The 14,295-nt window shown below is 49.3% G+C and overlaps 1 protein-coding gene across 1 annotated transcript; it reads right to left on the bottom strand.

Annotated features, from left to right (window-relative positions):
- Nucleotides 1-2,679: 2,679 nt before the first annotated feature.
- Nucleotides 2,680-3,237, bottom strand: LOC120667651 (F-box/kelch-repeat protein SKIP25-like). Its single transcript, XM_039947685.1, has one exon. The coding sequence runs from the start codon at nucleotides 3,235-3,237 to the stop codon at nucleotides 2,680-2,682; it is 558 nt and encodes a 185-aa protein (XP_039803619.1).
- Nucleotides 3,238-14,295: the final 11,058 nt, after the last annotated feature.

A 14,295-nucleotide genomic window follows, 5' to 3' on the forward strand; every position in this document is an offset into this window, starting at 1 on the left:
CCATTGGCTGGCGCCCGTGTTGCGTGATTGCGGCCGCGCGCGGGTTCGGGGAGGAGGACAGGACCTGGCGTGCGTGGTCCGCGGCGGACAGGCGCGGGGCGGCGGCATCATCGGGGCGCGGTGATTCGCGCGGGGCGCCGGCCGTTTCGCCCTCGCTCTCGGGGGCGGGCCCACCGTCGGGAGGGAGGTCGCCGCTTTCCCGTCGCGCACGGCGCCACCGGCTGTGCCTGTGCGCGCGTTTTTCTATTGCTTTCGCGGCGGCGACCGCTTTCTCGTCGTCGCTGTACGTGTTGGCCGCAGAGGGATCCGTGGAAATCCGCTCCGCTGCCGCCACCAACTCGCTGTCCCTTCTGACGCCGTCGTCCCGGACATGTACTACTTGCAGATCCGTTCGAGAACGGCAGCACAAAAAATTCAATTGCTACCGTTTGGTTTTTTTTTTCAAATACCAGCAAAACTTGTTTGTCGACAGGGAAAATACCCAAAAAAATTAATATTGTGTTACAAGGTATAATCGACATATATACTGTAGCCTTGCAGCTGCACTTCTGTTTCTGAAGCTGGAAATTTTATTTTCCAAGGTGAAGGAGAAAGAATGTGAGCTGTGGCCTTGGAAAGTTGGAATACTAGAGAGCGGTGGAGCTGTGTCCTGCTGAGGTGTGGGGCCCATCAAAAAACTCGATCGGCCTTGTTTGTAGTATGCGGTTACGCTAGAGCCAGCAACACGTGAAAGGGCACGCCATGCGCACCCAAAAGTTGGAGGTGCCCTACATTGTTACTGGTCCCGTACCAGGGAGTAGTAGGCCTTAGCCCAAGAACTTAGCTGGGCCGTGGATCCCAAGAAGACCAAAGAAAAGCCGGGCATGCGGTCAAAAGTCTTTGCCGCTGCTGCAGGGCAAATTGCCTCCTGCTCTTTATGCGCAGTGCTCTGTTGGTCCATCCACGCTGATTACGGAGCGATCTGGTGGTTGTCCTTTTTTTCGGTAAATATCAAGTGGTTGTTTTTAACTTTCGTGGAGAATGGCACCAAGTTCATTTTATTTAAACACCAAAGGTCCTGGTTTAGTCCAATTAAAAACGGCTTTTGATTCGGGAAGAATGAATAGTACAGTACATCTGCCCTATGCTATGACCATCCTTTTTTTATTTAACCGAAGACACTATCCGCCTGTTTAGATGCATTTGGAGTGCTAAACTTTTGGCCAAAAGTTTTTACACCAAATCTTTCGATATACAAACTCTACATCTTAGTATTTAGATGTAGGGCAAAGTAACAGAAGTTTTCGCCAAGTACTAAAAGTTACTCTCTTGGCTCGTACTCTCATGGCTTACCCTGCAACGCGTGTTCGACGCTCTTTGCGACTCCTTGCTTCCAAATGCAAAATATTTTGCAGCCCAACTTTTGCTACTTTTTGCCCATGGTGTTTAGATCCATTTTTTCCAAGAAGTGAGAAAACAACAAAAGTTTATGATGCTTTCTGTAGAACGGTTATATATAATCATTCTACATAAAAAAACGTTGCACTTTACATGCAAGAAGTAATAAAAATGGAAATTTTGTCAATCGACCTCATGGATTTTGTACTCAGGCCTTGTTTAGATCCCAAAATTTTACACCAAAAAACATCACATCGAATGTTTGGACACATGCATGAAGTACTAAATAAAATCTATTTGCAAATTTTTTTGCACGGATGGATTGTAAATCGCAAGATAAATCTAATGAGCCTTCTTAATCCATGATTTGCAACAGTGATACTACAGTAATCATCCGCTAATCATGAATTAATTAGTCTCGTTAGATTCATCTCGCGATTTACAACCCATCCGTGCAAAAAGTTTTATAAATAGACTTTATTTAGTGCTCCAAAATAGTAAGATTTTCTTTCAAAACATTACGCCAAAAAGATTTAAACACAGCCTCAATTGTGAAATGGAAACTCCAGAGCCGGATCTTTAGCTCTTGGGCTAATTTGAGGACTAAAATTTGGCCATTCAATTAGCTCTCTAAAGTTTAGCTTCTAGAGTTGCTCAGATCCATGACATAATTTGAGGATTAAATCATATATTCTAATCATTGACTCTACCTTCCATGCATAGATGGTGAGGAGAAAAGTGACATTTTGGTGGGCTCCATACAGAAATAACCTGAATAAGCACCTCTGCCCCAGGGGCTAATTTTTCAAGGGGCTAATTCACCCCCAAATAGCTCCACAGGTTTGGATCATTTGAGGCTAAAATGGGCCAAAAGATGAGGGGCTAATTTTTAGCCCATGGATCCAAACAGTCTCTAGGTCTACGCCTCGATCGCGTCTACATGGGAAAGACATTTAGTACCGAATAGAGCTACGACACGGTACTAAGAGCAAAGCTTATAACGTCGCCTGCTTGTTGGCAAAAAACGAATTCCAGCTCAGCTAGGTGCTGCTTTTTTATTCAGCTGTTGCTGCTTCATTTATTTCATAAAGCGACAGCAGCCAATTGAGAGCGAATGGAGCAGCGTTGGTGGGCTCAAATAGGAGTAAATTCCCTGAATGCCATCAAAATTTAAGCCAATCCCTTAAATGCCATCAAAATTTAGGCCATCCCTTCATAGCCACTGAAATTTTACTCCAATCCCCTCAGGGTCATTCCGTGAGTTAGCTGTTAGATTGACTGTTAAATTAGGTGAAAAAGACGTTATTGCCCTTGTACGAACACGCCGCCCCGCGCGCTCCCCGCGGCGCACCACCTCCGCGGCGCGAAGGGGAACCGCGGGCCGAGCTGCCACCGCGGCGTGGGCGCGGAGGGGTCGAAGACGATGGGGCGGGGCAGCGCAGGGCTGAGCGACTGCGTGGAGCCCGCGACGAGGACGAGGCGGCCCGCGGCGGCCACGGACTGGAGCGGCAGCCGGCGGGAGAGGAAGGACGGGTGCCAGAGCCCGGGCGGCGGCGACGGCATCGGCGGCGCGGGCAGCTCGTCCCAGCGGCCCGCGACGGCGTCGTAGGCCGCGAACGAGACGCCGCCGTCGGCGCCGTCCTCGAGGACTGCGTAGAACGAGAGGAACGGCGGGAAGGAGGGCGAGTAGAGCAGGCGGCGCCAGGGGCGGCAGACGGCGCGCAGGAGCCGCGGCGGGAGCGGCGCGAGGCAGAGCTGCGCCAGGTGGTCCGGCGGGCCCGGGAGCAGGGGCTGCTGCTGCCGCCGCTGCGCCTGCGCGTGTGTCCGGGAGCGCTCGGCCTCCGCGGCGGCGTCGTCCATTGGCGCTTGTCCGGCGGCCCTCGGCGGCGGCCCATGGCGGCGGCCGGCAGCGCCCCCTCCACGGTGACGGCTCATTGCGGCGGCGCCCCTCCACGGCGGCCCTCCCGCGGCGACGGCCCATGGCGGCGGCCGGCGGCGCCCCCTCCACGGTGCCCCGCGCCGGCTCTCGGGTACCTGCCGCGCGCCATGGGAGAGCAGTGGGGAGGGGAGTGGTCCCGCGCGCCGCCGTGGAGGGGAGGGAGGGGGAGATCCGCGCGCTGGCCGCCACGGCCCTGCCCACTCGCCGTGTGCCGTCGACCCGAGCTGCATCGAGGGAGGGAGGAGGTAGGACGGCCGGCGAGGGAGGGGCTACGCCCGCCGCTGCCGCCGGAGGGAGCAGGGAGGGTGCGGCGCGGAGGGGCGGCTCGCCGGCGGAGGGAGCAGGGTTGGGGCGGTGCGGCGGGGCGACTCGCTGGCGGGGGCGGCGAAGGGAGCAGGAGGGGTGGCGCGTCGAGAAAGAGAGAGGATAGAGTTTCCTTCCTGGGTTGGGGAAGATTTACAAGGGTAAAAATGGAACAAAAAAAATTGGCAGATGCAATTTAACGTTTCGGCACAGTTTTTTCACGGAGCAGTGCACCAAATCCAGCGGAAATGGCATTGAAGGGATTAAAGTAAAATTTCAATGGCAATGAAGGGATGATCTAAATTTTGATGGCATCGAAGGAATTAGCTAAAATTTTGATGGCATTCAGGGGATTTACTCCTCAAATAGTGCATCCGTCTGCTGAATGCCGACGTCTTGCTGCTCACCCGCTGACTTCTCTCTCGTACCTTTTCTCTCTTTCACATCAGCATTTCGCCGGTTCTCCACCCATCATTATACTTGCTCCAAAATGGCATCAGGGGAAGTCAAAAAATTTTACCGATACTAAATGCACCCTCAAAGTTATTTAACCCATACTAAATGCACCCTCAAAGTTATTTACTATAGCACATTTCGTTGTTACTTGACAAATAATATCCAATCATGAACTAATTAGATTTTAAAGATTCATTTCATGCTAATCAGTTAGATTATGTAATTAGTTATTTTTTTAACTGCATTTAATGCTCCATGTATGTTACCGAAGATTTGATGTGACGAGTACTGTAGCAAATTTTTTACCAACTAAACAGGATCTTAATATCAATCCTAAACGTAACCGGTACTAACACTAATAAACTAATGACTAGTTTCGGCAGTGGTTATAGCAATAGGCACAGGGCATCACTCCTGGAGGCCACTAGCAAGGCTATCAGCAGCCTATGCCTTTCAAAATGGTTTGCTAGTACTGACAGTGGGTAGTGCTACTGGTGTTTAGTGGGTTAGCGTCATCTTTAACTAAGGTCATGTTTATTTGCCTCCAGTAAAGTTTTTGAAAAACATTTTTTATATTTTAAGTACTAAACATAGACTAATTATAAAATTAATTATAGAACTCGTCTGTAAATCGCAAGACGAATCTAATGAGTCTAATTAATCCGTCATTAGAGGTTGTTTACTGTAGTATTAATATAGGAATTTAGAGTCTAATTACGGCATAATTAGGTTCATTAGATTCGTCTCGCGATTTACAGATAAATTGTGCAATGTATTTTTCATTTTGTTTAAATTTAAGTCTTCATGCAGGTGCCAGAAAAAAAATTGAAACTTTGAATTTGGGAACTAAACACGGCGTAAACATGTCTACTCCCCGTCCGCGAGGCAGCGCGCCGCAGCCGCCTCCCACGTCGCACGAGCACGGGAGACGCCAGACGCCCACCCATGCGCACGCTCTTGGTCTTCGCGGTCCCCGCCTCCCCCTGCCTCGTTCCCACGGCACGCAAGGGCAGGCCCCAAGCGCTGAGAAGCCGGCCGGCCAGGTCAGGCGCCTAGCCGGCGGCACCATGACCGTCTGACCGATGCCTTTTCCACGGCCGATGTGGTAGTGTGCACACAACCGCACCGGCACGGCGCCGTCCACGTCCGGCGAGCGGCGGAGCCTACTCCTACGCTACGCGCTACGCGCGGGCACTGCTGCTGCACCCCTTCCCGGTGCCGCTGATCCGTCCGCCCCTGACCTGTCGCGTCCGCTTTCGTCACGTCGTCGGTCGTCTCCTCGTCTTAGGCTCTGGCGCGCCGGTCCGGGGCGGCGACGGCGCCGCGCCCCCTGGCCAGGGGGGTGCGTACGGCGGGCGTCTGCACACGGCAAGAAGGCTAGCGGGAGTGGGAAAGGCACCAGCTCTAGGCTCGCGCAAGCTGATGTCAAGCTAGCCATCATGCACCTCCCCCCTGTGTGGTCGTGTCACGCGGCGACAGGGGGCTAGTAGGCTACCAGCTGTCGGCGGACGAATCGCCCCGACAAAATATGCCGCAGTCGTGACTGAGCCCGTGTTTAGTTTGGGCCGAATTTTTTTTTTGCACTTTTGAATACTAATTTATAGTATTAAATAAAATTTAATTACAAAACTACCTACAGGATCTTTGGTAAATTCGCGAGACCAATCTAATGAGACTTTTGACGGTAAGACTAAAAGATGGCTACTATAACATTACTGTAGCAAATCATAGATTAATTATCGACATTAAATTCATCTCGAAAAATCATATATATCCGTGAAAAATTTTCACAAATAAATTTCGTTTAGTACTCTATGCATATACTTATCTTTTTTTAAAAAAAATTCATAGCGCAGGCCACAGGCTGCCGCAGGCCACAGGTCACTGGTAGAGAAAAAAACAAAAGTAAAATTTCTCTATGCCATTAAAAAATATAATTGATCGCATTGAATGACATTTGCTATGTTTGTTTGACACCACGAATTTTTTTTCAGAAAAAGACAAATACATGCCTGGCGTACTAAACGAAATTTATTTGTAAAACCTTTTTACGGTGTAACTTTTCAAGACAAATGTTATCCTTAACTACTGTGTCTAGGCAAGAGTCTCGTAGTTATCCTTAACTACGCCTTGACAACCGAGCAGCCGGACCGCTGTGGTCCGGAGCCATACTCACCCGGCAAACGGCCCCGGATCCGCTCTCCGTTTGGGGACGGTCCGGTGACGCCACATGTCCCGGAGGAAGTAGCCCTCAGCAAAAAAAGCTGGGGGCCCCGGACCTCCCAGGGAGTACCGGACCCCCGCCGGGTCCCGGACCCCTATATACTATCCGGACCCCTCAGCATGGAGGAACTGACACCTTGCCTGGGGCTGGTCCGGAGCCGCCACGTGTCCGTAGGTGCGGGCACGCGCGCGGGGCCGCGTGGCTTCCACTGGAAGCCACGCCTACCTACCGCATTCAATGCGGTAGGCGGAAGTGCGCTCTGCCACAGCAGAGCCCGAGGCGGCTTTTGCTAGGTTGCACTGTTGGTCGCATGTTACCAAGGAGCGCAGTGCAGTCGCTGGCGCCGCCCACGCCACGTATATCAGTCTACTATGCCAGTTGGACACGACGGCTCGGTTTCGCCCATTTGGACGCCTACACGGTAGCCTCGACAGACTACGCCGCAATCTACATTGCCCCAACGGGCGCCTCACCGATGGGGCAAATAAAGACCCCCTCGGTCAGAGAGTCTACAGGGCAATGAAGCGTATCCGAGAAGAGATCCTCAACCGCTGTAGCTCCATTGAAGCTTCCTGCGTAGTATATTATACATCCACGCTAGACCCACCTGTCGGGGTCGGAACGCCTGTGTACGCGTCCCCTTGGTCTATAAAAAGGAGACGCTCGCTAAAGGAAGGGGATTCAAGCCCAGCTAGACAGAGGATAGACTTATTCATACTAAGAGCAATACATCTCACAGTGGATGTAGGGTATTACGCTCCGGCGGCCCGAACCACTATAAAACCGAGTGTTCTTGCGTTCTTGCCCCCAAGCTAGATCGGCTTAATCGCTTAGCACTTTTCCGAGTACTCCCCCTCTGGGATTAGGCGGGTGCGTTCCGCCACCCAGCTGTGGGTACCCTCAAAAGCCCACGACATAATGACGATAATTAATCTTTGATTTGCTATAGTAATGCAACAGTAATCATCCTCTAATCATGTGATCAAAGAACTCATTAGATTGGTCTCGCGAATTTACCAAGGATCCTGCATGTGGTGTTGTAATTAAACTTTATTTAATACTCTAAATTAGTGGTCAAAGATAAAAAAAAATTCGCGAATTTTTTTTCCAACCCTAATCAAACACGGCAATTAAGAGGATTTCTTTTGTGACTAGAACATATGGGACCCATAGCATATAAAGGATGAGTATAATTTTCAGTGGCATAGAAGAAATTGACTAAAAAAACAACTAACGTGATAATGGTCTTTTTTGTTTCCTTCCATTCTATTCCATTCTATAAAAGAATTTTGCATGCATGATGTACTAAATAAAATCTATTTATAAATCTTTTTTCAGGGATGGATGTAACTTTTCGCGACGAATCTAATGACGATAATTAATCGATGATTTGCTACAGTAATATTATAGTAACCATCCTCTAATCACGTGGTTAAAGACATCATTAGATTCTTCAAGATCACTGCGCGCGGGGGTTCTGAAGTTGATTTTATAAACTGTCTTTGTTTGACACCATAATTAGCGGTCAAAATGTTACTAATCACTAGCATATTCTAGCACAGCACAAACCAGACGGGTCACTAGTGGAAATACATTACTCCCTCCGTCCCGCATTGACTGCATTCCAACTATTCAAAAAAAGTTCCAAAATAAACGCGGCATTAGGTGCTGCAGTGCCGATGCTGTTGTCCCAAAGTTGCATCAGATTGTGTGTAAGTACACCTGGAGTCCCTCCAAGTCTGAAACCTTAGGACGCTTTGGATTGTTCTCGGTCTCCACCAGCTCATTTCTTTCTCGTACATCACATTTCTGTTTATTTGAAAATTATTTACTGCTGCAATGATGACTATTTTTCAGGCCAGTTGATACTTGCCTAGGGGCAATATTGCTTTTCATACCCATACTAATTTGCTGCTCAAATCCAAAAAATACATTTAAATTGGGACAGAGGGAGTACACTTGTCCAAATACGAGATGCTAATCCACTTCTACGCGGCAAGAAGCACCGAATGGCAAAGCAACGGCCAGCGTGGTGAACGGCGGACGCGGACCCCATGAGACGAGATGCCCGGATGCCCCGCGCAAACAGTTCCAGTGGCAGTGGCCGTGGGCCACCGGCCGCCGGCCTAGCGGCGCGGTCAAAAAGACACGCCGACGCGACGCCGTCTTTTCCGCGGCGGCAGCCAGCGACCCCACCCGGCCGCTCCGGACCACGTGTGCGCCGGACCGACCTGCCCCCATGGCCCCATCGCAGCGACACCGCGCCCCCAGGCCCTGCCGCCTCCCACGTGCGGGTGCGGCCGCGCGCGGCGCGCCCGCGCGCACTGGCGCATCGCGTCGGCCAGACCGCCTCGGCAGCTCGGCTCCGCTCTGCCCCGACGGCCGGCTCGACACGTCACGCGTGCCGACGCAACGGCCATTAGCCGCGCTGTAGCATTCATCGCGTAGGGGGCTCCGGCCCTGGAGAGCCCGTCGTCTTCCCCATGCGTTTCACCGCTCGCTGGTTCGCCGCGGAGACGACGGAGAGGCGAGCGGTGCTCTCGCTCGTTGGGTCCATGTCCGTGTCCTCCCGCCTTTCGCACATGTGTCGCCATAAAGCTTTTGCACGAATAGGGCACTGTGGGAGTAGTTTGTTTCCTGTTCATCTGGCCCCCTCACTGTGCGCTCGCCGTCCTCGTCCTGGCGTGGCGTTCTGGCGCGGCCAAAGCAGCTCGCGCGGCGCGTGCGGCAGGCGCGCCGCCCCGGCGCGGAATACGGCAAAGCGGCTTTGATCCCTCGGTGAAGGCGACGCTGCCCGGATTCGGGCTACTACCCCCGCTCCCTCTAGCCGTCTAGCGTGCAGCAGCCACTCCTAGCCGTGTGGTAACATGACATCAGGTCCCCTCAGCATGGATTCGGATAGGATACGCATGAAATCGGATCCGGATGTCAACTTTTATCACATTTTAATCTGGATACGAATGCGAATGCAGATTTCATCGGATACGAATACAAAATGAATATTTCGAATTTGGATTCGGTTCTGAATACCTTCTCGATTTGAAATATAGAGATATCATGAGTATCAGTTTATTTTGTCAATAATTTTATAGTAGATCAAAATTATTAGACAAGTAGGGAGTAAATAATTAGAAGATAGCTAATAAAAAAGAATATAATTAGCTATACATAGTTTTTATATTAAATATATAATACTAATTATAAATGTAAAATAAATAAATACTTAATAGTTAATATATAAAAAATATTTTATCATTAAATAAATAATTAATTTGACTCATATTAAATAATTTTAATCATGGAATAAATATATTAAATAGTTAAATTTAATTTTTTATATCATTACTAATTTTAATAAATATATTATTAGTTATCTAGTTTTCTAAATAATTTAAATAGTATATATTATTAAGTAATTAGGTATAAAGATAAATTTAAGATTGTCTCATTAGTCACTTTTTCTTTGCGGATATAGATGTGAACGAATATTCCTCGAATATGAATATAGAATCGGATAGAGAAAAGTTCTCAAAATCGAATTCGAATACATATATATTAAAATCGAATACGAATATGAATTTTACGAATACGAATAATTCGGATGTTCGGGGGCATGCGGATATCCTTAGGACCCTGGCTGCCAGGATCACGTGAGTCGGCGGCGGCGACCTGACGCCCCACGGCCGGGAGGGCCACGCCGCGGCCGCGCGCACGGCGCCTGCGCTGCTGGTGTCTTCGTTTCCTCTCGCCAGCGGCGGGGGCGCGTCAGACAGAGGCAGCGTCGTCTGGCGGCCGGCCGGGCGCCTGCGCCTGCTCCGGCGCCTGAGCCCGATACGGCATGGGGAAGTTATGGCCAGCGACCGGACGGCGGCCGGCCGGGCTGGGCCGATCCGTCCCGCCGCGCGCGCCGTTGCCGGTGCCGTGCGGCCAGTGGTGGACTGGTGCTGGGAGGCTGCGAGCGGCGGGTGGCGCGTACGACGCGTGGGGGACGGGGCCGGCCGGCCGGCGTCATCGGACGGGACGGGTCAGGGGGAGTGCCGCCCCGTACGCGGCTGCTGGCACCGGCAGGCGCGCCAGGACGGTACGGCCCGCGGCGAGGGTTCCAGCCCCGGCCGCTGTAGAGTAAAGGCCGGCCGTGGTTGCGTGCGGGGCAGGTGGTTGGGGCGGTTTATTCGAGCCGCGTGCGGCTGCGGCGGGGCGTACGCGCGGATCTTTAACAATCGAAAGCTGGGTTATTCCCCGAGCTCACATTGGGCCACGACATCAAATTTCTCAGCTGCCATCAGATGCACATCTGACATCCCATTCAGCAGCCTTGGATAAACAACCGTCGCCCTTCCCGACGAGTCTGGAATCCTCCTTCCACGTCCGCCTTCTCCTCCTTGTGGCCGCGTCCTCACCTCACCGCATTATCCTCGACGGCCTCCTCCCCGCCTGCTACCTCTCCAAGCATCCGGCCACCTCACATACCCAGGCGCCGCCCCCGCCTCGAGCGAAGGGACATGCCGCCTCGAGCGCAAGCGCGGCTGCGGGACTGGGTCAGAGTCTGCCCGGTGACCAAGAGAAGCGCGAGAAGCGGCCCAAATGCGGCAGCCGCCGGCGCCTCAAGACCAAGGCCCAGTCTAGGCCAGACGGAGGCGCGATGCCGGGCGCGCCGCCTACAGAGAACCGGTGACTCGATGCGCTTGCCCGGTGGTAGGCGCCGCGCTGCGGCGACCCGACGAACAGCTCGTCCATTGAGGCTCCTCCTCATCCGTTTCCTTCCATCGGTCGACCATGGGACGAGAGGGTCTCGGATTGCCGGTAGGAAAAGATTGGAGATTATAGCTAAGAGGGAGGCGATTGGGCAGTCTGGTGGAAGCTAGTCCTTCATTCCTTCCTCTGCAGGCTCTGCTATGCTCTACTCGCCCTCTATCAGTTGGTGCACACCAAGTGCTCGATCAAATTGTCTGTGAGACGGATCTTGCATCTTGAGCCGCTCTTTTTCATAGGCACTGTCGTATGCTGCTCTGGGAAACATAGCCTAAGCAACTACCCAATCTAGATTCTGTAAATCCAGGGGATTCCAAACTGGGCAACTCTATTCATACATGGTATTTCTAAATACTCGTATTTAATTTATTTATCTTTGAACTTACCGGTGGACGCAACACCTGTTAAAAACTTGTTTTACCAAATGAAGATCAGACTCATGTAGCTTTTGAAGAAAAGAATCAGTTACAGCTGAATGACATAGATCTTTTCACTCAAAAGGTACATATTGAGAACTTCATTACCATGTACTATTTCCATCTTATATATCGTATCCAAGCCTATGATCTTAAAGTACTTTATCTTACAGGATAAACGATATGAGTGCACTGTAACAATCATAGGAATACCAGAGAAACAACATTGGTGCTATCGTGCTTGTCGCATATGCTCATAAAAATTGATATCAACATCTGATGTTGATGGGTTCCAGTGTACAAAGGATGGAGGCTGCCCTTCAAAATAATTTGAATGGAAGTAAGAACTACTAAGCCTAGATAAAACAGTACTTATTTCACCACTCTACTAAATTAAAATAATCAAATAAATACTTGCAATGTTTCATGTACAGGTATAAAATACCATTTATAATAATGCAGATGGCACATATACTCTTGAGTTCATCATGTTCGAAAGAAGAGCTACTGAACTTATTGGTAAAAGTGCTGAAACATTAAGGAAACACAATGACCCGGATATAATTCCAATTGACATTTCACAATGGATTGGCCACGAGTTCACATTTGTCGTAAGGATTCTATATAAAAATTAAAAGAATATGAGGACTGAACATTCATCATTTGAAATTTTATTGATAAAAGATCGCCATGGAAAGCAGGCAGTACTCCCATTGTTAAACACTCAATCATCAGCACAAGAAGCAGGAACATCATCAGCACAAGATATAAAATTGTCAAAACTAGCATATTATTGCACATCTAATTAATATTAGAGAACTAAAAAAAATTGATAAGCTGATTATTCGAAACAAGATCTTTTACTTTTGCATATTGCTACTTCAAAGATTGAAGAGGAATTCATATAAAATTTTGCTGCCAATATTAAATTGCTGAATTTTCTGCATTCCATACTAAAAATATCACATTTCAGCTTAGACTTTGTAAACTTAGTTGCCACAATCTTGTACTCTATTTTTTACATATATTGTTTCAACAGTGCCTTCTCTTTTTTTCAGATATTGGCCATGTGACAACTATTTTGGTGCTTATGAAATATATTATACTTTTGCAAAATATATTACACAACTACCTTTTGTGGCTTCCTGTATGACAGCCAAACACAACTCATATCCACAATATTTTTGCAGTGGCTCTCATTTTGCTGTATATAATGCCACTCTCCTTACTTTTCCTTCAAAGTGGGGTTCTGTCATATTCGCAACACTAAATGTGCCTCTTATGAAATATATTTATATATTATATATAGAACCATGAACTACTATGAACACAGATATATACTCAGCATAGTATATATCGGTGTTCACACTATGAACTACTGTTTTGGTGCTTATGAAATATATTATATTTCATAAGTTGGATGTCATGTTCAGCGGAGGCGACAATGTAAGCTAACGCCTGGCCACTTCTTTTCAGACAACGCAACCTCAGAATTATAATGCGCATTCAATTGGTTTCGCTTACGGCACTCTCTTACAATCATTTTCAAAATACACTGTATTCAGACATTCGCAGGCAAAAGACAGAAACAAGCTCTGTCATCTATATAAACAAATGGACCAGCAATGGCCCAGCGCGGCAACGCCGCGCGTCCTTTCTAGTACGGCTCGAAAGCTGTTGAGAGTAACGTGTGTCATGGATTTATGTGTTGCAACGTACAGGGCCTGTTGTAGTCGTACTGGTGTACGATAAAAAAAAGCAAAATAGCTATTTTGGTCCCTGAATTTTATTGCAAGTGTCAAATTCGTCCCCAACTTTCAAATTAGTCAATATAGTCCCTCAACTTTTATTTTAGAGTCATACTTGTCCTTATACTGATATTATACTCCACAATAACATGAGATAAATGCAAAAATTCATTTTTACCCGTAGCTTCTTCTACCCCTCCTTAATTTCCACTCTTCATACCGCAATACAATGTGATGCATTGATATAACTATATGTTCCAAATTTAACACATGTGATGTTAGCTCCTAAACACAATGATGCTCATGCCACTGATTTGCTTGCATTTGCTAAATATTTTTTAGTAATTATAAATTGTTGAGGAATTTAGAAGGGGAAGGAGACAAGGGTAAAGAGGACTTTTTGCATAGATCTCATGTTATTATGCAATATATATTGCACAAGGATAAGTTTGACCAAAAAACAAAAGTTGAGGGATGCACTTGACCTTCCCGCTTCCCGCTCAGGGACGGGTCCGGTGTCACCACGTGTCCCAGAGGTGTTGCTGTGTCTAGACAAGAGCCTCGTAGTTATCCGTGACTACGCGCAGACAGCTTGAGCAGCCGGACCCCCGCGGTCCGAAGCCCTTCTCACCCGGTCAGCAGCCCCAGATGCATTTCTTACTAGGGAAGGGTCCGGTGACGCCGCATGTCCCGGAGAAGGGAGCGCTGAGCCAAAACAGCTGGGGGCCCCGGACCTCTCACGAGGTCCCGGGCCCCATATACTATCTGGACCCCACAACAGAGAGGGAACAGACACCCCGCCTGGGGGGTCCGGTGCCGCCACGTGTCCGCAGGCGCAGGCACGCGGGAGCCATGAACCTTCCTCGGAAGACTCGCCCACCTACCGCTTTCAATGCGGGAGACGTAAGTGCGCTCTGCCACAGCAGGGTCCGAGGCGACTTTTGCCAGGCTGTACTGTTGATCCCGAGTTACCAAGGCGCACAGTGCAGCCGTTGGCGCCGCCCACGCCACGCGCGTCAGTCTGCTACGCCAGTTAGACACGACTGCTCGGCTTTGCCCATCATAACGCATGCGCGGTAG

The sequence above is a fragment of the Panicum virgatum genome, chromosome 3N (assembly GCF_016808335.1).
Source record: "Panicum virgatum strain AP13 chromosome 3N, P.virgatum_v5, whole genome shotgun sequence".
NCBI classification, from domain to species: domain Eukaryota; kingdom Viridiplantae; phylum Streptophyta; class Magnoliopsida; order Poales; family Poaceae; genus Panicum; species Panicum virgatum.